This window comes from Quercus suber, unplaced genomic scaffold (genome assembly GCF_002906115.3).
Source record: "Quercus suber isolate HL8 unplaced genomic scaffold, Cork oak 2.0 scaffold_71, whole genome shotgun sequence".
In the NCBI taxonomy this organism is placed as follows: domain Eukaryota; kingdom Viridiplantae; phylum Streptophyta; class Magnoliopsida; order Fagales; family Fagaceae; genus Quercus; species Quercus suber.
In genome coordinates, this window is record NW_027069536.1 from 837,847 (window position 1) to 865,164 (window position 27,318).

General features: G+C 33.7%; 2 protein-coding genes across 4 annotated transcripts; both read right to left on the reverse strand.

Moving 5' to 3' along the window:
- Positions 1-4,811: 4,811 nt before the first annotated feature.
- Positions 4,812-12,090, reverse strand: LOC112033025 (uncharacterized). Its single transcript, XM_024065802.2, is given in 5 exon segments — positions 4,812-5,488; positions 10,963-10,973; positions 11,462-11,736; positions 11,739-11,912; positions 11,915-12,090. Coding segments are annotated over 5 exon segments (1,125 nt in total). The 5' UTR covers positions 11,967-12,090; the 3' UTR covers positions 4,812-4,875.
- A 3,607-nt stretch (positions 12,091-15,697) lies between these two features.
- Positions 15,698-25,580, reverse strand: LOC112033000 (kinesin-like protein KIN-5B). 3 transcript variants are annotated; one of them, XM_065773231.1, is made up of 24 exons: positions 25,285-25,580; positions 24,717-24,915; positions 23,922-24,051; positions 23,652-23,807; positions 23,215-23,552; positions 22,953-23,091; positions 22,557-22,654; positions 22,312-22,468; positions 22,144-22,213; positions 21,985-22,061; positions 21,585-21,638; positions 21,422-21,502; positions 21,226-21,337; positions 21,042-21,128; positions 20,518-20,693; positions 20,251-20,412; positions 20,044-20,151; positions 19,767-19,925; positions 19,598-19,681; positions 19,292-19,497; positions 18,363-18,464; positions 18,163-18,272; positions 17,926-18,077; positions 15,698-16,288 (listed from the first exon to the last, which is right to left on the reverse strand). In XM_065773231.1, exons 2-24 carry the CDS (start codon positions 24,893-24,895, stop codon positions 16,112-16,114), a joined length of 3,114 nt encoding a protein of 1,037 aa, XP_065629303.1. In that variant the 5' UTR covers positions 24,896-24,915; positions 25,285-25,580; the 3' UTR covers positions 15,698-16,111. The 3 variants fall into 3 exon arrangements, with proteins under 3 accessions (XP_065629303.1, XP_065629302.1, XP_065629301.1); XM_065773230.1 differs by lacking the exon at positions 15,698-16,288 and adding an exon at positions 16,921-17,121 and having other exon boundaries at positions 21,226-21,295; positions 25,285-25,575; XM_065773229.1 differs by lacking the exon at positions 15,698-16,288 and adding an exon at positions 16,921-17,121 and having other exon boundaries at positions 25,285-25,574.
- Between the last annotated feature and the right edge of the window lie 1,738 nt (positions 25,581-27,318).

The following is a 27,318-nucleotide window of genomic DNA, read 5'->3' on the forward strand; positions in this document are numbered from 1 at the left end:
CAAGTGTTCTTCAAGGGACAATGACATTGATCTCATGGCATCGATAATGACAGATTTGGTTTCACCGATGGTGGTGCATGGGTTTAGTGGTTTGGGTGGCTGAAATTGGTTTGGCTTGGCTGTGGATTTTTGAATTAGTTTGATTTAGGTAGCTGTGACCATGGGTTTGCGGTGGTTGGGTTCCTATTTATGGTTTTAGCTTGTGGTGGTGGACTTTGTAACGATGGTGGTGAGGCAATGGTTGTGGTCTTAACGAGTTGATTTGTCAGTTGTAGTGGTTTTTTTTTGGGTGCAATTTGAGTTCGGACTTGTGGGTTGTGTCATGAATTGCGAAGTCTGTGGGTTGTGGACCTTTGGTGTGTTGTGCTTTGGTGGTTGGGTGTGTTGTCGTCTGAGTATTGGTAGTCACGATGGTTGTTTGAGAGGAAAAAGAGGTCTAAGATAGAGTGAGAGAGAGGTGTGAGGAGATGGAGGAGGATGAGAGGGGCTTGGCTTGGTTGTGTGCGGTCTGGGTTAGATTGAGAGAGTAGATGCCCTTGCCAGTCTGAGGTTGCTAAAGAAAAACAGAGGTGGCTGGAGGTTGAGAGAGAGGAAGCTCTGTGGAGGAGATGAGAGAGAGATTGTTGCTATGGGTGAGAGGTGTGACTATTTGGCTAATGCTGTTAACGTTAGGTTAACAGCTTTGCACTTAAAATGGGTCATGTGCATTGCACATGCCTCCAAGGTTAGGTGTCTTCTTATTTAATTGACAGATGTCCCTGTTTGCAGCATTTCCTCCAAACATGTTTGGAGGAAATCAGTGTCCTTTTTATATTACTTTCACAGTGAATAGTAAGTGACATGTTGTAACTGGTTGTTATTAGTAGATAAAAAAGTAATTCTAGTGATAGATTTAAATTAAAACCAATAATAAGTTATCACTTATAATTTTTTGTGAAAATGTTGTGGACGTAGTACTCATCTTTTAGGAAAGTTTTAATACCATTTTCATGAGAAATATAAAAAGAGTAATGTTACTGACACAAATTATTTTACAACATTTTCACAAACTGCTGACGTAGTTTTAACATTTTCCAAATAGTTATTGTAAGTAAAAATGTGACGTCAGTAATAGGCCTAAATTAGAATTAGTAAGAATTTGCCACTTTAATAGTTTGTAAAAATGTTATAAAATAGTTTGTCGCTATAGCATTTATATAAAAAACAGTAAAAAAAAAGTTAGTTGCTTCTTTCTTTTTTCTATAAAAAATTTCTAAAAATATTTTGTTAGGTTTTAAATATTTAGTCTTAAATGTTTAGGTTCTAATTTTGCTATATGTTGGCAAATTGAGAACAAAAACAAGTCTAGTTTAAGATCTTACTGTCTTAGAAGTGTTTTAGACATTGCTCAAATTGATACAAGTCAAGATTTAAGAACATAAAAGTTGCAGAAAGAAGAATTCAGAATCTGTCAAGCTCAACCAATCAAAGAGAAGCCTCAACTGATCGAATTGCGATTCTGCAGAATTTTAAATAAGGCTTAACAGCCCACGAAATGTCTAGGGTTTGAGTCCAACGCTACTAGGACTAAAAGGGAAATCCTAATACACATTTTTCAAGTCTTGAGAGTTACTCATGTGAGATCTGTAAGGTTTTATAACTTTTTAACTCTACAAGCATCTACCAGAGATCAAATCCATATTGCTAGTATCGGTGGAATAAAGTTGCTGCCAAGCCTTCAGCAATCAAGTGTATTGAAGATCATAGCATGACTAAGTGGTTCATGTGAGAACAAGATCCAAATCAAGGAAGTCTGTGGAGTCAGAGCCTAGTTTGGTAACTGTGTTAGATTTACTACAAATTGGTATTCGTGATTGTAAATCTCAATTTGATATAATGAATTGTTCTCTTGGGATAGTTCCCTCCCAGTTTTTTTACCTTGAAACGAGTTATTTCATTAGTTTTCTTGAGTCATCACATCTTGTGTTATTTACTTTTGCGTTGTGTTTATTTTATGTGATGATTGTTTAACCTAGATCTGAATAATTAATCTAAGTAACTACTTAGCTAATATATATATATATATATTTTTTTTTTTTTGAGAATGAACTTAGCTAAGTTAACTTTTCCTTCTTCTTTTTTTTTTTTTTTTTTCCGTAAATACTAGTGCACATTTGTTATTAAAAACAATTTTTTTTGAATTGAAATCTTGATTTATAGTCATGGTGCAAAAAGCGTGCAAGTGAAATAGTATATATAATAACAAGTGTGAAATCAACACCACCATTTTTGTGGTGTGAAATAAACACCAACATTTTTATGGTGTGATGTCGGTTGATAGAATAGCAGTTAGAACTCCTACACCAAATTATCGTATTAGCACCATAATTTTACGCGGTCCAGTTTGATTATTGTTATTAATATTATTATTATTTACCTTCTTTTGCCGTTTTTGGCTTATCCGCAGCTATGTAATCACATAATATCTGAAAAAGCCACCATCAATATGACAGCTAAAATGCCTCGACGTGTGGGGCATACCGCACACTACTTGACTTGGAATAATATTTGGAGCAAATTTCAGGTGAATGTTTAGAAAATGTTCACATGCAAGAGCGGCAAATAGTAACCAACTTCTGGAGGAAGTATTCCTCGTTTTGTACGTATGCTTCTTCCCCTCATAGTTGGTGGGACCCATTGTTGTGGGTCCATTAGCTGTGGGGTACATACATCTAAAGGTGTATTTTTTCCAAGTTCTGGGTTATTCGGCATTGTTCCAAGAGATTTCTAAGATGACTCATGAATAGGATATTGAATAGTTTAGCTAAAGATTAAAACACCGCATTTTTCTATTATATATATATATATATATATTTTTTAAGTAATGGAAAAGAAATTAAGGCTAGCTAACTTTCAACATAATAGTCAAATATTAAGTTCTTATTTGAATTTTTCAAACACCCTACCCCTCTTTACAGTGCTTAGCAAGTCCAAGAGTCATGGATTGGACCTCCTAAATAAATTTGTAAATCACAAGATAAGACAATAGCGTGTAAGAATTATTCAGTAAAACAGAGACACCAATGAAATATTCAACATCAACATTATAAAAAATGCACATGTTGGATAAACTACACATGGAACTACCTTCACACATTTGAATTTTGGCCTAACAACTTGGACTCATACTTATCCGTTAATGAGCATTTGTGCCCATACATACAGCACTATAATTTTCTTCCAACATGCTTCATAAAGAAGAATTGTCACAAGATACATTGTGCCATCTACAAAAAGAACTATTCAACTTTTATATATGATACATGTTGCTCTAAAACATACACTTCCTAGGTTTTCTGAATAAGAAATTTGTATTATCCAAGACATTTCAACCTTGACATGATATTTGGACTCGTGTTCATCAGTTGATGAGCACAATTCTTGATTGAAAAAGGAGATTTACTTAACATACTAACAAGCTTGCTTTAATTAATATCTTTCCATCATTATTAAGGAGTTAACTAAAACTAACACTAACTAATTAGAAGTCAATTTAAATATGCAAAAGGAGTTCTCTGAAGATGCAGTATCTTACGTTTTGTAAGAGCCAACTTCACTCCTTTCTCTGAAATTTCATAGGCAAGTGTTCTTTGTTAATGACATATTTTTATGTAATTGACATATCATTTGACAGAACGCACTTTACTTGTATTTGGGTATATCTAAGAAAGTTCAAGATGATCATCACAAGTGGTTAAATTGAGGACACGAAGATTACTCAAGAAAAGTGTAATCTGCAAGTCTCGATACTTTCTCGACAGAAGCTTGATCTATTGAGATTCATTAAAGCTCGACACGTATCTCGATCTATCGAGCTTACGGGATTCAGACTATAGCTAGCAACGTTTTTATTCTAAAAGACTATTTGTTTATGGGTTTGTATAATCCTTATTAGACTAGGAAAACCTAAGGTTTGTGTATACCTATTTGGAATAGGAGAGCCCATTGAGCTCATATTTAAACAAGGAGGTAGAAAAATAAAAACCTAACCTTAGAGAGCTTCATAAGTTTTTCTTTTTGAAACCTTAGCCTCCTCCTATAAAAGTAAGAGTTTTTGTCGCGTTTCTTGTACGCATTTGAGTTCTGTAACCAAGCAATGTCTCTCATACCATCATTAAAGATCTTATTGGTGTTTCTATGTAAAGCTGTTACAAATCAACTACATCAATCAAAGGGTTGCTATGGAGTTAGACCCGTACTAGGATTCGTGCAAAGGAGTTAGTCACGTACTAGGATTCGTGTATCATTAATTAGTCATGTACTAAGAGTCGTACATTGAAAGGAGAGATTGCCGCTACATTACAAGTCCAATTGGGAATTGGATTAAGGGTTCAATTGTAAGTTGGTATTAGGTACTGGGATTTCTTTTACTTGTAACCGCTTGTTTTGATATTAGTAGATTATAGAGAGTAGTGACATTAAATTCACCCGGTGGGGTTTTGCCTCGATGAATTTCTCCATTTGTAAACAAATAACCTATGTCAAATTTATTTCTACTAAATTTAACTTAGTTGGTGATTTGTTAGTGCTACCAAGCTTACTGCATGTAATTAAATCTAATTAATTTCACTTGGCTAATTAATTTGATTAAGTTACCAAAGGGGTCAATACATTCTTGGCCTATCATTCTCATCTCCTCAATGGATGCCAAACTTAAGGACACGCCTATGCAAAAGGCGAAAACCATTTTTACAACTAAGATCCAATATATTCAATACAAAATTGGAAATTAAAAAAAAAAAAAATGGCATTCTACATAAAAAATAAATAAATAAATAAATTCAAATGAATCTGATATGAAAAATTGTTAACACCCATTACAATTGTGGTATCAAATCAAATCATCAAAGTAAAGTCAATTTGAGGAGCCTTCTTCCCAAATAGTAACTTCAAATCATTCTCCAAAGGCGTCAAGTTCAAGTCCAAGCACATAACCCTCGTACTATTTGATCTTTTCAGCACCGGCACGTTCTTTTCTATGGTAGCGGGAGAAAATGCACCATCCATCATTGCTCTATGCCTCCTCATGTGACCACCCAAAGCTTGCCCCATAGCAAACTCAAGCCCACATATTGAGCACTCATGCATCTTAGGCTTATTCCCCAAGTTCTGAGTTTTTGTACGCTCTTTCAGTTCTTCCCCCATCAATTTTGGTCTCTTGTGGCTCGCTGATCTGTGGCCACCCAAAGCTTGAAACGATGGGAATTGACGATTACAAGTCTTGCACTCAAACACATCAGCCCGTGAGGTTTTCCTGGGCTTGGTCTCTAAGCTATGAGAGAGCAACATTAGACAATTAGCCATGTCTAAGCTCTCTATCCCACCGTCTTCTCTCATTCTCTTCATTGTCATAGCTATGTAAAAAGAAGTTTGAACACAAATGTTGAACTTTTGGTAACGGAAATGATATGAAAGGCAAATGTTTAACGAGGAAGAAAAGCAAGGAAGTCTTGGTATTTATAATAGGTGTGTAGGCGAGTTAAAGGGTCTAGAAGTCTAGAATGGTTTATTGGACCAAATTGAACGGGACTGAGCAACGGTTTCAGTAGGCAACTTGGACTATTTCTTTGACTAGTGCAATCACCAGAGAATAGCAATATTGTTAGTATATATTACTTTTATGTTAAAAAACTATAATAATTCATTGTCTTTTTCGTATGAAATGATGAATGATGATACAGTTATATCCACGTGCCCTGCCCTGCACACTATAGGTGACGACGATGTTCAAATTTCATACCGTGTTGCGGCCTGTCTTTATACTTAATTAAGCATATAAATATCATGTGAACTGTCACTTTTATATTTTAGAGAAGTAGTACGTTTCACAGAATTTTCATAACATACCACCATGCACTCTTGATGCAGTAGTTACTTTATAAGTATAAATATTTGTAGGGTATAGGAGATAAGAGCCGGAGTTCAAGTCTCCAAGAGAGCTTTACACATATATATATATATATACTTAGATTAAGTTAGAGTAAAAATTTTATCTTGTAAAAAAAAACATTTTTACAATAAATCATGAGTAATGCTACATTTACAAACTTGTAAGGTTGAAATTTATCAACTATCTTGTTGGCTTTATTCCATGCCAATTTGCTTGTAATTTAACACTTAGTAATCCTGTATTTATATAGGATTAATGTAAGGGTAGTGTGTGAGAAGAGGTGAAGAAAAGTTTAAGTATGTGCAAGAAAGTAAGGGTTCGCGGATAGGACTCGCGGCTAACTCGCGACTTAGACAAGCCGCGAGGTCAAGCCGCCAATCAGCCCTATTTGGCAAAAACTAACTCTTCGTATTCCAAACATACACCACTATATATAGACCCTTATACTCACTAATTTGAGAGAGCTTCCAGAGAGAATTTTGTGAGAGAAACCCTAGAGAAAAACAAGACTGCCTCATCCCCAATCTTTACCTTAGAGACTCTACAAATTCCTTACTCTCTTCCTCTCCATTGTTACATTCTTGAGAGACCTTTAGCCAAATCCTTATCTCACCACACCCACGTCTGTGAGAAGGTTTATTTGGTGCTGTTGGGAAGCAGTTTGGAAAGAACCAATATACATTGGTTGATGCTATGGTCTAATAGCGAAATCCGGTAAGTTAGAAAAGAAAAAGACTCGGCGCAACCTCGTTGGAGCAGGAAGCTTTGAGGGCTTAGGTACCTGGGTAAATTAGGCTTGGAAGGTCTATTTCTGTTCATGTATCCCAACTACATTTTCTAGTGGATTATTAACCGCTTGAAGGGCGGCGGAGAGGTTTTACGTCGAGAACTTCGGTTTCCTCTTCGATAACACATTGTGTGTTGTTCGTGTATTTGCATCTTCCTTCCCTTTATCTTTGCCTCATATTTACTGCTGTGAATGTGTTTATATTTGGCTTAGATTGTTTATCAATTCTGTTATGAGCTTGTTATTATATTCCGCACATTAATTGTTTGATATAAAACTTGAATTGGTAACTTTGTATTTGGGAGTCTAAACATTCAAGAGTGTTTTATACACATATTGAACTTTCAAAACTATTTTACAATAATTTTACAAACTATTAATGTGACAAATTTTTACTAGTTTTAATCTAGACCCACCACTATTATTACATTTTTATTAACCAATAATTATTTTTATAATACTTAATCCATATCAACAATTTGTAAAAATGTTGTAAAATAGTTTGTATCCGTAACATTACTCATAAATCATAAGTGGTAAATTATTATTATTTCTAATTTGAACACATTGTTGCAATTACTTATTTGTCTGCTAATACAAACTTATTATTTATAATTTGTTGTGAAAATGTTATGCAAATAAAATTTTTCTATATTATTATTATTATTAATTTGGGGTGAGACGTAAATAGTGACTCTAAGTTGGTGAACCAACAGATTAATATGAGGTCATGAGTGGCGAGCTAAGCTAATAAATGAATCTTCCTCTAGGCTTCCAAGGTTTTAAGAATAATCCTGCTAGTTTGAAAGCTCAAAGTAGATGCAGGTTATGGTCACAAAAAGTGTCTTAATCCCATTTTCTTTCTAAAACAGGGTACATCAAGATTTGAAATCTCTTAATTAACGCCTTAAGGGCATTGGTTTATAAGCTATTTCTAAAAATATTTTATAGGAAAATGATAAAGCAATTAATTTTTCTGATAGCATTTTATATTTCTTAATCCCATTTTCTTTCTAAAACAGGGTACATCAAGATTTGAAATCTCTTAATTAACGCCTTAAGGGCATTGGTTTATAAGCTATTTCTAAAAATATTTTATAGGAAAATGATAAAGCAATTAATTTTTCTGATAGCATTTTATATTTCTTAATCCCATTTTCTTTCTAAAACAGGGTACATCAAGATTTGAAATCTCTTAATTAACGCCTTAAGGGCATTGGTTTATAAGCTATTTCTAAAAATATTTTATAGGAAAATGATAAAGCAATTAATTTTTCTGATAGCATTTTATATTTCTTAATCCCATTTTCTTTCTAAAACAGGGTACATCAAGATTTGAAATCTCTTAATTAACGCCTTAAGGGCATTGGTTTATAAGCTATTTCTAAAAATATTTTATAGAAAAATGATAAAGCAATTAATTTTTCTGATAGCATTTTATATTTCTTATGAAAGTGATATTAAAAACTTTCCTAATATACCATAAGAACATTCATTAACATGATCCATTTATTTTTATTCGATAGGAACCGCCACAAACTTTTTTGGTGGGCATTAGCAGATAAACTACACAAAAGTTTGTCCCCAGTCTAGTCCAGATGTTGATTTTAGTTGTTAATTACAGTACGTACAACTTAAAATTGTTCTCTGACCATGTTGTTCTTACAAGACGACAAAGAATACAAGATTGAACTGTGTTCACAGTTTGCGCAATATTTTTCTTTTGGGTTGAATTTTACAAAGTTACACACTGTGCTGCTCCCTAAGGATTGGTTAGCTTACGTTCTCATGAAGAAACAATATGAAAGGAAAGTGTCTACTGTTTATATATTTTTTAATGTTAAAGGTGCGTTCAAGCATTTGTTAGTTAACCATTAAAAAAAAAAAAGTTATGTTGACAATATTTTTACATTACTTTCACAATAAATAGTAAGTGACATTATAAGGTAAAGCGAGACAACCAGCAGCTACGATTCTGCAGAAGGCACGGTTGTTGCTTGATGAGTTTCAACTAGCAAACTTCCAACCTTCAAGGCCGGTGCTGCATGATAGGGGACAGTGGACCACCCCTTCTCTGCCATGGTACAAGGTCAACGTCGATGGAGCGGTATTTGAGTCCCAACAGGCCTCGGGTGTGGGTGTCATAATCAGGGATCATGGTGGTTTAGTAGCAGCGGCCTTGAGCAAGAAGGTGGTCTGCCCTTTAGGACCTTTAGAGGCAGAAGCGAAAGCTTTGGAGGAGGCAGTGGACTTCACTTGGGATGTTGGCATTAGGGATGCTCATTTTGAATGTGACTCAAAGATGGTTGTAGATGCAATGCTCGGTGTTAGCTGTCCTCAAGCATCCATCTATAACATCATTACAGGCATTGGTCAAAAGGTACAAGCATTCAGATCTTTCCAGTTCTCACATGTTAAGCGCACAGGGAACCGGCCAGCTCACATCTTGGCTCAGCATGCCAAGAATATTGACAACTACGTAACTTGGATAGAGGAAAATCTAGTTTTTGTTGAGTCTGCTTTGGCTCAAGATGTACTGTTTTTATCTTCTTCGTAATAAAGTTATTGTCTTCCTATAAAATTAAAAAAAAAAAAAAAAAATAGTAAGTGACAGGTTAAGACTGATTGTTATTGATAAATAAAAATGTAATTTTAGTGATAGATTCAAATTATAACTAATAACAAGTTACCACTTATAATTTTTTATGAAAATGTTTTAGGAATGTTAATACCACTTTCTTGAGAAATATAAAAAGAGTAATGCTACTGATACAAACTATTTTACAACATTTTTACAAACTGCTGATGTGGCTTTAACATTTTCTAAATAGTTATTGTAAGTAAAAATGTGATTTTAGTGATAGGCCTAAATTAAAATTAGTAAGAATTTGTCACATTAATAATTTGTAAAAATGTTATAAAATAGTTTCTCATTATAGCATTTATATATAAAAAAAAAAGTAAAAAAGTAAAAAAAAAAGTTAGTTGCTTCTTTCTTTTTTCTATAAAAAGTTTCTAAAAATATTTTGTTAGGTTTTAAATATTTAGTCTTAAATGTTTAGGTTCTAATTTTATTATATTTTGGCAAATTGAGAACAAAAACAAGTCTAGTTTAAGATCTCATTGTCTTAGAAGTGTTTTAAATATTGCTCAAATTGATACAAGTCAAGATTTAAAAACATACAAACTATAGAAAGAAGAATTCAGAATTTTTCAAGCTCAACCAATCAAAGAGAAACCTTGACTGATTGAACTGCGATTCTGCAGAATTTTAAATAAGGCTCAACAACCCGCGAAATGTCTAGGGTTTGAGTCCAACACTACTAGGTATAAAGGGGAAATCCTAATACATATTTTTCAAGTTTTGAGAGTTACTCTTTTGAGATTTGTAAGGTTTTGTAACCTTCAAACTCTACAAGCACCTACTAGAGATCAAATCCATATTGCTAGTATCGGTTGAATAAAGTTGCTGCCAAGCCTTCAGCAATCAAGTGTATTGAAGATCAAAGCATGAACAAATGGTTCATGTGAGAACAAGATCCAGATCAAGGAAGTCTGTGGAGTCAGAGCCCAGTTTGGTAACTGTGTTAGATTTAGATTTACTACGAATTGGTATTCTTGATTGTAAATCTCAACTTGATATAGTGGATTGTTCTGTTGGGATAGTTCTCTTACAGGTTTTTATCTTAAAACGAGTTATTTCGTTTGTTTTCCTAAGTCATGACATCTTGTGTTATTTACTTTTACGTTGTGTTTATTTCATGTGATGATTGTTTAACTTAGATTTGAATAATTAATCTAAGTAACTACTTAACTAATATATTAGGTTAAACAAACTGTGTTTTTAAGAGTTCTAAACTTTAACATATTTCATAAACCAATACCTCTAAGGACATTAGTTAACTTTTCCTTGTTTTTTTTCTTTTTCTTTCTCCAGTAAATACTAGTGCACATTTGTTATTAAAAACAATTTTTTTGAATTAAAATCTTGATTTAAAGTCCTGGTGCAAAAAGAAAAAGCGTGTAACTGAAATAGTGTATATAATAACAAGTGTGAAATCAACACCACCATTTTTATGGTGTGAAATAAACACCACCATTTTTATGGTGTGATGTCGGTTGATAGAATAGTAGTTAGAACTCCTACACCAAATTATCGTATTAGCACCATAATTTTACGCGCTCCAGTTTGATTATTGTTATTAATATTATTATTATTTACCTTCTTTTGCCACTTTTGGCTTACTCCGCAGCTACCTATTCACATAATAAATGTAAAGGCCACCATCAATCTGACAGCTAGAATGCCTCAACGTGTGGCGCACACCGCACACTACTTGACTTGGAATAATATTTGGAGCAAATTTCAGGTGAATGTTTATAAAATGTTCACATGCGAGAGCAGCAAGTGGTAACCAAGTTCTAGTGGAAGTATTCCCTGTTTTTGTTTCGGTGTATGTTCCTCCCCTCACAGCTGGTAGGACCCATCAACTGTGGGTTCTGTGAGAGGGAGGGGAGAAATAATTGAACGTAATGTTAGGAATTCCATTAGTCCAACAAACCAACAACATAGAGGATGTAAACTAGTTTTAATACATTAGACATGAACTAAAATAAGAGTAAAATTGTAATTCAATACAAAAATTGGAAAAAATAAAAAGAATGGTATTGTACATGAAATAAATCAATGAATCTGAAATGAAAAATAGTTAGCACCCACTACAAATTGTGGTATCAAATCAAACCATCAAAGTAAAGTCAATTTGAGGAGCCTTCTTCCCAAACAGTAACTTCAAATCATTCTCCAAGGGTGTCAAGTTCAAGTCCAAGCACATAACCCTCGTACTATTTGATCTTTTCAGCACCGGCACTTTCTTTTCTATTGTGGCGGAAGAAAATGAACCATCCATCATTGCTCTATGCCTCCTCATGTGACCACCCAAAGCTTGCCCCATAGCAAACTCAAGCCCACATATTGAGCACTCATGCATCTTAGGCTTATTTCCCTGGTTCTGAGTTTCGCATGCTCTTTCAGTTCTTCCCCCATTAATTTTGGTCTCTTGTGGCTAGCTCTGTGGCCACCAAGAGCTTGAAATGATGGGAATTGGCGATTACAAGTCTTACACTCAAACACATCAACCCGTGAGGTTTTCTTGAGCTGGGTCTCTAGGCTATGAGAGAGCAACATTAGACATTTGCCATGTCTAAGTTCTCCATCCCACCATCTTCTCTCATTCTCTTCATTGCCATAGCTACGTAAAAAACAGAAGTAAGAACACAAATGTGGTTAATGTTGGGGGTTTTTTAGAGGTCAACTTTTGGTAACGTAAATGATATGAAACTATGAAAGGCAAATGTTTTACGAGGAAGAGAAGCATGGAAGTATTGGTATTTATAAATTATAATAGGCGTGTGAGCGAGTTAAAAGGGTCTAGAAGTGTAGAATGGTTTATTGGACCAAATTGAGCGGGACAGTTCTGACCTACGGTTTCACAATTCACATCAAGGAAATATAGCAGCAGCAGCAGCAGCCTAGTAGGCAACTTGGACTATTTCTTTGACTAGTGCAATCACCAGAGAATAGCAATATTATTAGAATATATTACTTTTATGCTAAGAAACAATAATAATACATTGTCTTTTTCGTATTAAATATGGATGATGATATAGTTTTATCCAGGTGCCCTGTCCTCCAAGTTATAGGTGACGATGTTCACTTGTTCAAATTTCATACTGTCTGACGTCTTGTCTTAATTAAGCACATAAAATAGCATGTGAAATCTTTCTTTTAAAAAAAAAAAATTGTGAAATCGGTAACTTTTATATTTTAAAGAAATGTAATGTACACCACATTTTCATAATATGTTCATAATAAATTATAAATTATAAATGACAAATTGTTATTAATTTTTATTTGAACTCATTGCTACAATTTTTTTTGTCTACCAATATAAGTTAATAACAATCTGTCATTTATAATTTATTGTAAAAATATTATAAACATTACATTTTTTTATATTACATTATATTTTATTTTGTTGCATTATTATTATTATTATTTCTTTTAATTTGGGGTGAGACGTAAGCAATGACTCCAAGCTGGTGAACCAACAGATTAATATGAGGTCATTAGTGGTGAGCTAAACTAATAAATGAATCTTCCTTTGAAAGTTTGAAGCTTCCAAGGTTTTAAGAATAATCCTGCTAGTTTGAAATCTCAAAGTTGGTGTAGGTTACGGTCTCAAAAAGTGCTTTAATCTGAATTTTTTTTCTAAAAAAGTACAACAAGATTTATTTATTTATATTGGATAGGAACCGCCACACACTTTTTTGGTGGGCACTAGCAGATAAACTACACAAAAGTTTTTTTTTTTTAAATCATAAACTACACAAAAGTTTATCCCTGTCCAGATGTTGATTTTAGTTGTTATGGAATGGTCGAATCAGGACCTAGCTACTACAACTAGAAATTTAAAATTGTTCTCTGACCATCTCGTTCATACAAAGACGACAAAGAAAGAATAAAAGATTGTGTTCACAGCTTACGCACGTTTTTTTTTTTTTTGGGTTGAATTTTACGAGTTACACACTGCTGCTCCCTAAAATGTGGACTGGTTTAGAGCATTCCACTGCAGCAAAAAAATTTATGTTTATTTTAGGATAAAAACTTATATTTTTATATATTTTACATAATTAATTTTCAATAATAATCTATTTTAAACATTAGTTCAATAAAATTTCAATTTTTTAGTTATTTTTCTTTCTTTATATATAACAACCATTATTTATTCTCTTTCTTCGTCATCAAGATATGTAAATAAAGAAGAAAAATATACTAAATACAAAATGAATAGTGTTAGTATATATTTACATAGTTGTTACTTGTTATAGCAAATTTGCAAATTTACAATGCATTCGCATTAATTCGTGCAAAATTTATTGTCTATTTTAATATAAGAACTTACTTTTTTTTTTTCAATTTTTTTTTTTTTTTACAGATGATTCTCAACAAATTGTGAAAATATTATAAACATATTATTTTTTATTGCATTATTATTATTATTGCATTATTATTATTATTATTATTATTATTATTTCTTTTAATTTTGGGTGAGACGTAAGCAGTGACTCTAAGCTGGTGAACCAACAGATTAATACGAGGTCATGAGTGGTGAGGTAAACTAATAGATGAATCTTCCTTTGAAGCTTCCAAGGTTTTAAGAATAATCCTGCTAGTTTGAAATCTCAAAGTTGGTGTAGGTTGCGGTCTCAAAAAGTGTCTTAATCTGAATTTTTTTCTAAAAAATTTCAAGAAGATTTATTTATTTATATTGGATAGGAACCGCCACACACTTTTTTGGTGGGCCCTAGCAGATAAACTACACAAAAGTCTTTTCTTTTCTTTTTTTTTTAATCATAAACTACACAAAAATTTATCCCTAATCTAGCCCAGATGTTGATTTTAGTTGTTATGGAATGGTCGAATCAGGACCTAGCTACTACAACTAGAAATTTAATATTGTTTACTGACCATCTCGTTCATACAAAGACGACAAAGAATACAAGATTGTGTTCACAGCTTACGCACGTTTTTTTTTTTTTGGGTTGAATTTTACAAGTTGCACACTGTGCTGCTCTCTAAAATGTGGACTGGTTTAGAGCATTCCACTCAAGCAAAAACTTCATGATTATTTTAGTACAAGGACTTACATTTTTATTTATTTTATATAATTAATTTTCAATAATAATCTATTTTAAACATTAGTTCAATAAAATATCAATTTTTTAATTATTTTTTTTCTTCATATAGAACAACCATTATTTATTCTCTTCTTTCATCATCGAGGTATGTAAATAAAGAAGAAGAAAAAAATTAAATACAAAATGAATAGTGTTAGTGTATATTTACATAGTTGTTATAGCAACTTTGCAAATTAACAAAGCATTCGTATTAGTTTGTGCAAAATTTCTTGTCTATTTTAACATAAGAACTTACTTTTTTTTTTTTTTTCACATACTTATTTTTTAAAGCACTCCACATAAGATATCTATTTTATACTATATTTCATTAAAAATTAAAACATCAATTTTTCTTAATTTTTATAATTGTTTCTCTTTTTTCACATACAACAACTATCATCCATTCTAAATTAAATTTATATGGTTTAATGTAATAATCATATATTTTTACACAACTTTACAAGACCATTTATGTGAGTGAATTTTGGATTTGATTAGCTAAAATGTGATACTTTTTTTATTATACAAAAACGTGTAATACAGGTGCACTAATGGGTACGCTTAGATTTGTTTTCCTTAAGTTCTCACGAAGAAAGTTTTATTTTTTTTGGATGAACGTTCCAGAACGTTTCGTAGTACGTATTGGTGTCGGTTGACAGTGTAGTAGTTACTGTGTATTAGCACCTTAATTTTACGCGGTCCAGTTTGATTATTGTTATTAATATTATTTTGCCGTATTTGGCAGGTAGTGTAACAATTTGATATCAATTAGTTTTCTTTTCATACGGTGCGACTGTTCGGACACTGATCTAATTTGTCTTTTAAGAACAGAGGTCTTGGTTGCTTCCTCAACGTGTGGGGCACGTTACCACGTAGCCACGTACACCGCACACTACTCGACTAGGAATAATATTTGGTGCAACTTTCAGGTGAATGTTACAGGCAAATGCAAGATCGAGCACCAGGTGTTTGGGACATTAGGCACTATTGTTCCAAGAGATTTCCGAGCTAAATAGTAATGGAAAAGAAATTAAAGCTAGTTAACTTTCAACGTAATAGTCAAATTTTAAGGTCTTGTTTGAAATTTTCAAACGCCCTCTCTTCTTTACAGTTCCAGTACAAAGTCATGGATTCCAACCTCATGTATAAAATTGCAAATCACAAGATAAATGGGCAAGAGCTTGTAAGAATTATTCATTCAAAGACAGCCACCAATGAAATATTCAACATCAACATAAAAAATGCACACGTTGGACTACCTTCACATTTCGATTTTGACCTAACAACTTGGACTCATCAGTTAATGAGCATTTGAGCACATACAGCATTTTCAGAAAATAAAGTTGTCACAAGATACATGGGAAACAGCAGGCAGGAATTATTCAATGCCAGTTGCCAAAGAACTAGTATTGTTCAACTTTTATATAAGATACATGCATGTGCTCATACACTCCTTGGCTTTCTGAATAAGAAATTTGTATTATCCAAGACATTTCAACCTTGACATGATAATATTTGGACTCGTGCTCATCAGTTGATGAGCACAATTCTTGATTGAAAAAGGAGACTTAATTAACATACTAATAAGCTAGCTTTAATTAATATCTTTCCATCATTATTAAGGAGTTAACTAAAACTAACTTTCTAATCAGAAGTCAATTTAAATCTGCAAAAGGAGTTCTCTGAAGATGCGGTATCTTGCTTTCTTTAAGGGCCAACTTCACTCCTTTCTCTGAAATTTCATAGGCAGGTGTTCTCATCTCCTCAATGGATGCCAAACTTGGCACTACTATAACTCGTTTCTTTGGTGTTGTGCTAGTATGGTTATCTACCTGTTCATGCAAACACCAGTAAACAGCTTAAAATTCTGCAATAGCATCTCCAGAGCTTTGTTTTTCATTATTTTGAGATCATCAATCAAGAGTTCTGTGTATTTGCCTAGGTGTCTAATAATCACTTGGTAAACCATTCTCACATTTGGGCCCAATTGGTAGAGGTTATCAAGTATTGATGTTCAAAATGATGTGAAAATTATGATTTAAAAAATGTTGTGAAAATACGAGTTTAAAGTATTTATAATGCAAAAAATGTGTTTGGTACCATATTTCAAATAGAGTGATGCTACATCCACAACATTTTTACAACAAATCATAGGTACTTAGTTGTCACTGGTTAAAATTTGAACATAACACTAAGATTACTTTTTTATCCCAACAATAACAACCAATAATAACCTGCCACTTAAGATTTGTTATAAAAATGTTGTGAAAATATTGTGGACATATCATTTCTCTTTCAAATAACATATTTTAAAATGTGAAAAAAAATATAATTGTGTGTTCAATATGTGTATGTGTTTTTTTTAGTGATGATTATATAGTAAAAGAATACTATTTTATTGAAGGAGAGAGAAAAAAAGAAGAGAGAAGGAAAAATAGGTGCGTCCATAGGAGGAAAAAAAAAAAAACTAACACTTTCTAATCAGAAGTCAATTTAAATATGCAAAAGGAGTTCTCTGAAGATGTGGTATCTTGCTTTCTGTAAGAGCCAACTTCACTCCTTTCTCTGAAATTTCATAGGCAGGTGTTCTCATCTCCTCAATGGATGCCAAACTTGGCACTACTATAACTCGTTTCTTTGGTGTTGTGCTAGTATGGTTATCGACCTGTTCATACAAACACCAGTAAACAACTTAAAATTCTGCAATAGCATCTCCAGAGCTTTGTTTTTCATTATTTTGAGATCATCAATCAAGAGTTCTGTAGTTTATCTGTGTATTTTCCTAGGTAAACACCATTCTCACATTTGGGCCCATTTGGTGTTCAAAATAATGTGAAAACTGTGATTTAAAAAGTGTTGTAAAAATACGAGTTTAAAGTATTCATAATGTAAAAAATGTGTTTGATAATTTTAGAATGTGAAAAAACATAATTGTGTGTTCGGTATGTATATGTGTTTTTTCTTTTAAAGTGATGACTGTATAGTAAAATAATACTATTTTATTTAAGGAGAGAGAAAAAAAGAAGAGAGAAGGACAAAGAGGTGCGCCAATAGGAGAGAAAAAAAAAAAAAAAAAAGAGGTTGGTCTTGTCAATGGGTATGAATTCTCGTTTACAAAATACATGTTTTAAACACTATAATTTGAGAATTATAACTCAAAAACCCATAATAAAACATAGCTATCAAACAAGTCTTTTTCTTTTTTTTTTTGCCTACAATTTTCAGTGTTTAAACATTGAAAACTATTATATCGTTATACCAAACAGGCCTTAGGCTGTCAAAAACTCTCTTTTATATCCTATGCTTGAGAAACAAATAAGTTTCAAGTCAGAGTGAGAACTTTAAAAGAGAAAAAGGAGTTTTAAGTGAGAACTCTCAAGTCCTTTTTCAAATATTTCAGCAATTTGAGAACTCTCTCTTTTCTACGCTATAATTGAGAAAAAAAGGAGTTCTAAGTGAGAGAGAGTACCAGATAATCTTTTACTAGGCACTTTTCTGCCTGGCTTCGGATGTCTGATATGCTTGTACCATGCGTCTCTTGTATCAATTTAATTTGATCCAAGCACAAGGTGGTCATGGAGTCTATTTCCTTCTTATTCTCATGGTCCAGCATTAGCGAATCTGCCCAGTTCAGATAGGTTTGAGAAGAATGCATAATTTAATAAGAAAAAGAAACTTAAATCAACATGTAACGAAATTTAGTTACCATTAACAGCTGCCGACAATTCACAAGCTCCAGCATCAAAATCTGCATTTACAGAGGAAGATGCAGATACAAATTCCTCATGTGCAAAATGATTCGTGTATATATTTTCCCTGTTGAAACAATGGTTGAAGACACAAATGGTATAAGCTAAAGAGATACCAAGAAGAAACTTTCCAAAAAAAAAAAACAGAAAAACTTACTTCACAGTAGATTCCATATCTGCAACACCAGTCTTATTAAGACTGTTTATGGATGACTGGGCATTTCCCCATTGCTGCCAAGAATAATCCACTCTCTTCAAGCTGCATCAAAGAAAGATACAATGATATGTACGTGACAATTAATGAGATTATCAATAACACTAGTCAGAATAAGGATGTTTTTAATTACCAAAAGACTTAAATATGGCTGCTTCATCACTTCAAGCATTTTTCTATAACATCACCTGATACTACTCAGGATTTGTATTTTCTTACCCATATACCCAAAAAAATATAACAGAAAACAACACAGAGAGAATCAAATATTACAGTTAACTGGTCTTTGAAGTAAATCACAATCTTGAGTGGCAAGCATTTTTCTATAACATCGCCCTGATACTACTCAGGATTTGTATTTTCTTACCCATATACCCAAAAAAATATAACAGAAAACAACAGAGAAAGAATCAAATATTACAGTTAACTGGCCTATGAAGTAAATCGTACTCTTGAGTGGTATAATGAAGGATATGATCATAAAATTCTTTTGAAGATAACATACTCAATGAAATGTGAGTTCCAAATTGAGCAAAGACCCCTTGAAGGACAATTGTATCACTGTACTTTTGCGAAAATTACTAACAAATTTACTGTAAACCTCAACACATCCTTTCCAACTGACCATTGAACTACTAATTTTTGTATAATTTCTGGAGAATATTTCACTCAAAGATACTTCTGTGCTGTATTATTTTAGAGAGGCAATGAGGATAATTGCACCCTATATGATATCAGTTATAAATTTAAATTGCTTCTTTTGTCTTGGTTTTTATTATTTGCCTTTTCAGTATCTTTCCAAAATAATCACCCGGAATGAAGCTGGGGTTCTTGTTAATTTTGAAATTGAAGTCATGAAAATAAAAGCTTACCACTCATGGAGGCATTCTTCCATGATAGCCCTAGACTCAGTGGCTGAGAATGTGTCTTCTATGAAATGGCTTTCTGCCTTTTCTATGTATTCACCCAACTCCTCCTTAGCAACAGTTGAAACTTGCTGCATCTCAGACATCTCTTGCTTCAGTTTTTTGCTCTCATGTATACTTGAGTCCTGGATGTTCCTTGCTGCCTCTGAGACCTAATATAACATTTTTAATTGTCAAGCATTAAAAATTTGCACACTGTTCAATTTAAGTTAACATAATAACATTGAAATAACAGAGAGTGACTTAACCCACCATAGCAGTTTTGCTAGATGTCAAAGTTGCTAATATTCCTGCAATTTTCTCCAGAGCCTGTTTTTCTTCTCTAGCAGCCTTGTCCTGTTTAATAGCAGTAGAAGTCAATCAACCTTCAATCTGTTCTTGACATAAGTAAATCATGGAGTGGGACTCAAAATTATCTTACCTTAAACATCTTCTCAAAATTTACTAATTGATGATATCTCTCCGTTTGGCTTTCTTCAAGAATTGTCATGACTTTAGAAGAACGATGATAAAGGTTATTAAAGAATTCCACAGTTGCCTTTGAAATTACTTGTGCTGATACAAAACTACGTTGTAACCCCTACGATTCACAAAGATTAAGTATTTTCAATACGCATTATATTTGTAAATTATCAAGAAAAATAGCCAAGAGATTTTGGTGATCAAGAAAACAGATTTTCACTTATAATCTAATCTACCTCCTCCTGTTGTCTAGTGGAAAAAGCCAGTAACTGTTTTTGATCATCAAGAGAATTTTGGATGTCACAAATAACTTCGCTGGCCTCCGAAACCGCAGTGACAAGAAACTGTAAAGGCAACAAATTTTCAAATCATTTATTAATCTAGCACCTACATAAGCAAAAATGAAAAAAAAAAAAAATGCATCTTCTTCTTTGGCTTTGTACATTCTCAACTGCTGTTGCTTGCAATGAGATTGTAGAATTCATCTCTTCAAGGTCTGAGGAAGCTTTCCTTTGGAATGCATTAGCAAGCTCCTTCAAGGTTGCTACACCTGAAGTATAAGTCTCTGCCATTTTCTTAATCCTTGATTCAAGAGCCTGCGTTGCCTGGAAATATTGATAAAAAATTTAAAAAAAAAAAAAAAAAAGAATCAGAGAACAAGTACAAACTATGCAAACATAAAGAGGAGACAAAAATTATTCTTTCCTTACATCAGATTTACTAGCAAGATGTGAGTGGACATGTTCTTCCATGCATCTTAAATGTAGCTGTTGTTGAGAAACAGACCCCAGTATGGTCCTGTGAAGGTCTTTTAAGCTCTGATCAAGCTGAGAACCAAAATTCAAAACCATACTCTGGTTTTCTGTTTCCATCTTGTCTTTCTGATCTGCAGAGTAATAACATTCATATGCCACATCACAATAATTAAATAGCCTTTCAAGATGGGGTTTAGAAGGCACATGAATACATTATTTATCATGTATGTACTTCTTCTTTGTTTCCTCTTCTACTTCTATTTTTCTTTAAAAGAAAAACAATAAATGTAGAGTGTGAAGTTCACTTATCATCTCCAAAGACATCAACAACAAAGCCTTAGTCCCAAAGATGTAATTTCCAAAAAAATGTCCACTTTTTAAGAATTAAAATTTATTTTATAGGTTTGAGAAGATTGACATGCACTACAAAAAATATTCAAGAATGTAACTTTAGAGTGGAAGCAAAGAAGTTATCATACCTAATTTTGTAAACAGTGAATCTATATCCTCTGATGCACTTTGCAGATTGGTGCGTAACTGCTTTGCATTTTCAACTAAAGAATTTTCTGTATATGCATTGATAAATACATTTATAATTTAATAATGGGACAAATATACAGCAAGAAAGACAAAAGCTTGCCAGTACTCTTTCTGTTGACTTACCTGAGCATAGCAGTTTGGATATGATAAACTCTTTTTCCTTCAGTGTTGAGATGGCTAACCTATAACTCTCCTGAAGATCAAGCAATGCCTTGTTACTGCTTTCGAGATTTATCTGAAAGAACAGAATTTTTCTTGATAAAACAGATATATGCACTGAAAAACTAAGAAAAAACTAAGAAGAACAAAAGTTTCCTACCTTGCAATCCTTGAGCTCACTTTCAAAATCCAGTTTCTGTTCTTGCTCAGTTACATACAGCTCACGAAACCTGTCCACTTGCTGCAGGAAGAGGGCATTTATAATTAAAACAATCACATAGTAGGAGAATGATACAATTGAACAAGGAGCAACTGAATCAAACCTTCTCGCTCAGACTGAGATCATTCTCCAATTGCTCTATCTTCTCATTCCTTGCCTGCAGGTGTTCAAATACATCAGACTACATAGGAAGAAAACTGTTGCCAGTTACATGTTTCAGCTGTCCTTAAACTGTGGATGGTTTAAAGTAGGTCATGGTCTAGCTTGAGCTGGCCAAATAAAATGATATTTTAGTCCCAACTAATTAGGATCAGCTTGACAAATTCAAGTGATATCATCCCAAATCTATAATTTTCAATAATAGAGTATCGGTGAAAAATCTCAGTGCCAACCCAATTAACATTGGACCATTAACTGAATCTCATCCTTAAATATTATTAGCAGATATTCGTTTTCAATTAAAGACGTATAAAAAACTGAATATAAACACCATTCAAGTTCACCTTCTTTTCAGCTTCTTCCCTAGAAAATCTTTCATGCGGAATATAAACACCATTCTTATCCCTGGCTGCTCGAACATCTGCATTGGTTTTCAAAATTATGACTCAGTTTGGATCTTTTGTAACACAATACAATACAAAAAAGCAAGTGAATCATCAAACCTTCTTTCATTCTCTCAATTTCTGAATACAAATCTTTGAGCAACACAGCTTTGGACATTTTCTGGTTTGCCTGAAGAAATAAGCTTTGTCATCAGCACCAAAATAAATAAATAAATATAGAAAATAGAATAGAATAAATTGGAGAAAAAAGGAGCAGTAGCAACAAACCTCAGGTTTGTTTTTTATGTTTTTGGCACGACAGGCATAATCTAAAGTGCTTAGAGTTTCATCCAAACAATGAGCAGAAGGAGAAATTGTAGCTATAATGCAAGTTTTTGTTTTCCCCCCTAAGGAGTCCCTCAATAGCCTTGTAAGCTTGCTATCCCTGAAGTCAGAAAAAATGGAAAATGCATTGGAACATAATTACAAGAAATCCAACATATTAGGAGAGTAGATAAGATTTTGGCATGAACCTGTAAGGTATATGGGCAGAATGTTCCACAAGTGCATTGATAACACGGCCTAGAGTGAGTAAGCTTTTGTTTATCTCCCCAGCTTCTCTTGCACGACCCTGCAATTAGATTTCACACTTGATCAAAATCTGATAGTCAACCAAAAGGTAGAATTGAGAGATTCAGAATCTAATTGTACACTGCTGTAGATATGGACATACTTTTGAAATTGAAACTATATAAAAATATATACTAGCAAACATGAAGTGTCTTAGGAGACAAAAAGCATCATGACATTTATGCCTCGTGTAAAGTAATCTTCCGAGAATTACTTTAAAATAGCTTCCACTGCCATCTGTCCTAATTGAAAGACAAGGTGAAGTAATCTTCTGAGAACTTCTAGCAATATTATCATACCTCTCGTGCACCTGAGCGAGATATATTCTCTGACCCTGCTAAATCAACAAGATTAAGCTTGCCGCATTTAATTAGCTCCTCATCACCAAGAGCAGCTTCTTTTATATAGACAGTAATGGAAAAGATAGAATGAGAACGGCTGAAACAAAGAAAATTAATTTGGTAAATCATGGTTTTTTTTTAAAGATCCAACATCCTTATTGGATGAGAATAACAAATAATTGAATGAAAACAAGAAAAAAAAACTAAAGCAAAAATTTACCTGCTGCGCTTGTTTAACAAGGTATCTGCTGTACGCCTTTTGGCTGCCCCCCGTTCTAAGAGAGTATAAATTTCATTTACACTGTATACAGCTTCTTCTTCAAGTCCTCTTACAATCACACAACCCTTTCCATCCTCCATCAAGGAAATAGGTTTCTTTTGTTTATCTTCAGTTGATCTTGAATTGTCCTCAGGAGCCAGCAAATCAGTTATTTCTTCATTGTAAAGCTCTGAAAATGTAACTTTCAAGCTATAGTCAGCATTTTGTGCCTCCAGCATATCAAAGATTTGACGAACTGCCCGTGGAATAACTCCGGCTTCAGCAGGCAAATCTCCACCCTGTAAATCATAGTATGAAAAATGGCTGTGATGGTCAGAGAAGGACTATTCTGCTATCATTTAGAAATGTAAGGATATAATTAGAAGACCAATCTATACCTTTTTTCTCATCCCACCCTCCATTGTATATGTTTTACCAGTGCCTGTCTGCCCATATGCAAAGACAGTGCAGTTGAATCCATCAAGAACTTCGTTAACAATTGGGGCAATGGCTTGGTCATATATAGATCTTTGCTGTGCTTTGGGCCCAAAAACCTAGCATATGTTACAAAATAGAAAAGGATTTGTATATTTAAAATATTAATCGTCTGTAAAAACCATGGAGGCAAAATAGTCATAAAGCATAAAAGAGGGAGAAGAGAAGCACACCTTGTCAAAGGTGAAAGCTCTATCTACTTGCTTGTTAGCTAGATTTTGAATTACGGTGACTTCTCTTTTATGTTCATTACATGATATCACCCTCGGCACATTTGACCTTATCTCATCATCATTTAATGGCCTGACATTGAAATCAAATGAAATATAATCACACACAGTTTAAATGATATACATGAGTTCTAATACAGGGAAGAAGTATACACTCTCTATTATGTTTATGTCACATAAGTCATTTATGTCAATCTAAGCACAACCACGAAGCTACAAGAGAACTTCATCAACACAACAAGTGCAAACACAAACAAATACATGGTCTCACATGCTAGAAATACAAGGTTTTCCTAGAACAAAACTAACCTAATTCTTTGCAAAATCACCAAGTGGAATGTGGTCATTGATAATTTATAACCTATGACTTGTCAATATTCTCAAAACCATTAAGAAATACAAAGGAAGTAAAACAAACAAAACCATTTTTTGTCTCCTCCAATTTACTTTACTCACATAAAAATCTTTCTTTGAAGACTATCAACCACCAAGCAAGTAATTTTCAACAAATAATCATGGGTACTCTAGGAACTATATCAATCAACTAATTCTAAATCACATATTGTCATCCATTAGCATTAGCAATTGTATCAGTCATGTTAATCCAAAGGGCACCACAAGCAAACATGAATCATCATTGGGATACCCGAAAATCGACACTTAACCCTAACATCTAGAACTTGATCCTATCAAATACAATCACAAACAGAGAAACCAATAAACATCCGAACACCAAACCTGCATCTTAGTAGAACTTGAACATTGGTCTCTTTATCCCTGTTGTCCTGACGGCTTGAGTTCCAGTCTGCGAGTCTCGGATCAGTACGCCGCCGTTCAGGACGAGGCGTAAGAAAAGGAGATGGAGATGGTACCAAACCTAAACCCACTTTCTTGGATTGATCAGGAGTGAACGACATCTTCTTCACTCAATTCAGATCTTAATTATCACAAACACAAACAAGAACCCTAATCAGCGTCTAACCATGAAAATTTACAATTTATATTTTTGAAGCAATTCTATGTCTCACAATCAGATTACAAATATACAACCAAAAAAAAAATCAAAAATCAACAATCAAAACCTAACCCTCCCGTTTGGTTGGTGAGAAAATGAAGGAAAAGAAGAGAGATCAAAATTGTGAGAGATTTTTTTTATAAAAAAAAATTCACTTTTTTTCTCAAGAATAAGATCTTATCTAATTTTGATTTCTTTTAGTTTTCTCAGAAACTAAATAGAAAGTACTTCCAGATCATATCTAAGTTGTTAAAAACACAAAAACAAAAACAAAAAAAGAGTTGTACTTACAGAGTGTTTGGGTGAGAAAGAGGGATTTGGATTAAAAGCAAAAAAATGATGGGAGAATCTGATGAAAGAGCGAAAGAGGAAAGGGCTTTTAATTTCTGTCTTTCTTGGTTCTCCTGTTTCTGAGAGATATGGGGAAATTTAAATTTTTGGCTTTTTGCTAATATGGAAGATTGGAGGAGTGTGTGTTTTTTTTTTTCAAAATGAGGATGCCGAAAGGGTTTTGGTTTTTTGAATCTCTAACGGCTACTTTGGGTATTTGTAACTTGTAAGGGACAGCCGTTGTGGGGACAGGGAGATTCTATGGCTTTTTGAAAAAGTTGTGTAAATTTTCAAATGGGACGCGTAGCCTGGGTTGCACTTTTTTTAGGTAAATCATCTTATATACACCTTGTGTTTAGGAGCTTCACTTGTTACTAATGATGGCATAAAGAATGAGAGTGCTTGGACAGCATTAAACCAATTACTTGGTTTTATATTTTTTCAACACACTTATAACTCCTCATGCCAAACTAGTAATGCTCTTAAGGGCTCTTTGAGGGAGACCTGCCCAGTCTCCCTACTTGAGTCTCCCTACTTGACTTGGATCAATAAGTAGGATGAGGAGGCAGCATGTGGAGGCACCTTACTCTAAATGATGCCCCAAGGCCATAGCAGAGGAGGGTCATGGTGAGCAGAGATGGATTTTGATGATGGGCAACAACAAGTGGTGCTAACCCTATGTGATGGTGCATGGCATCGGTGGCTTAGTTGCTGGTTTCTTTTAGTGGCTTGAGTGCAAGGCAGGCTGAGCTGCTATGATGATTAAATGCTGTGTGCAAAGCATTGGGCTAGTGGGTGTTGGCTAAATGCATGGACAAGTGCTAGTGGACTGATGGCAATTACTTTGTGTGTTGCATGTGGGCATGTTATGTGGGCTATATTGTTGATGGGGAAGCCTTGAGCATGGACCAAGCCTCCCAAAACGTGTGAGAACATGTTGTGTGGGCAGCTGGAGGATGGGCAAAGGCCCCATGGTCTGTTGAGACATAGGCTGTGCATGTGCAACATGTACAGTAACAATTACCAAGCAATTCCTAGCTTTCCTAATGATCAGACCTACTGTGTGGGGGTTGCAAACGTGGAGAGTAGGCCAAAACAACATCAATTGAAGGTGTCTTAAGTCAAAACACAAGTGGTAGATTGTCCAAGACCTAAGCAGTAACTGCCACAGCAGTTAATTCTGTGTATTTAACCCTAAAACTGTTGGAGATGTCAACAGCAGAGTATATTGAGCCTTGGGAAAATTTTGTATAATTCTCTAGGGTTGTAAAAGGGTTTTCTTTGTACTTAAGATTAAGTAATAAATGTTGGGGGTGGATTCCTTGTAAATATTGTGTGTGTTGTGTGTATATACGTCCCTATATAATTTGTTCTAAATGTTACTGCAGTGTGGGTGCGTGGTGTTGGTTGAGACTAAGTCAAGGAATTAGGCCTATCACAAGCAGAAAATTTGAGGGAAAAATTGACCCTGTGACACCTTGTTACCCACAAACTTACATACATTTTTTTTTTAAAAGAACTTACATACATTTCATTTTAAAATCGTGACTTGAACAACATGGTACATGTAATAAGCAACATCCGTTTATTTTTGGGTAATCACTGATACACACAGTGTGTACATAAACACCCTACGTGCAACAATCACTATCCTTTTCTTTTCTTTTTTTCATTAGGGTTCCCAACTTTTAAGCTATATGTCAATTTGATTTATAATCTTTCAAATATTCAACTCATTCCTTAATGATTTAGTATTTTGTTAATATGGTCCCTATTATTAAATGATGGATGGAAAATACTAATGTAACTAATGGCGAAATTAAATATTGTTTTCATGCCATGTATATTGACATGTCAGCATATAAAAAAAATAAATAAAAACGAAATGGAACCAAAAAAAAATGATCAATATAAAATGGGCCAAATGTTAGGAGTTTGTTTCCTTTTATATAAGCGAAACGTGCTTTAGTCCTTTTTTTTTTTTTTTTTTTGGTG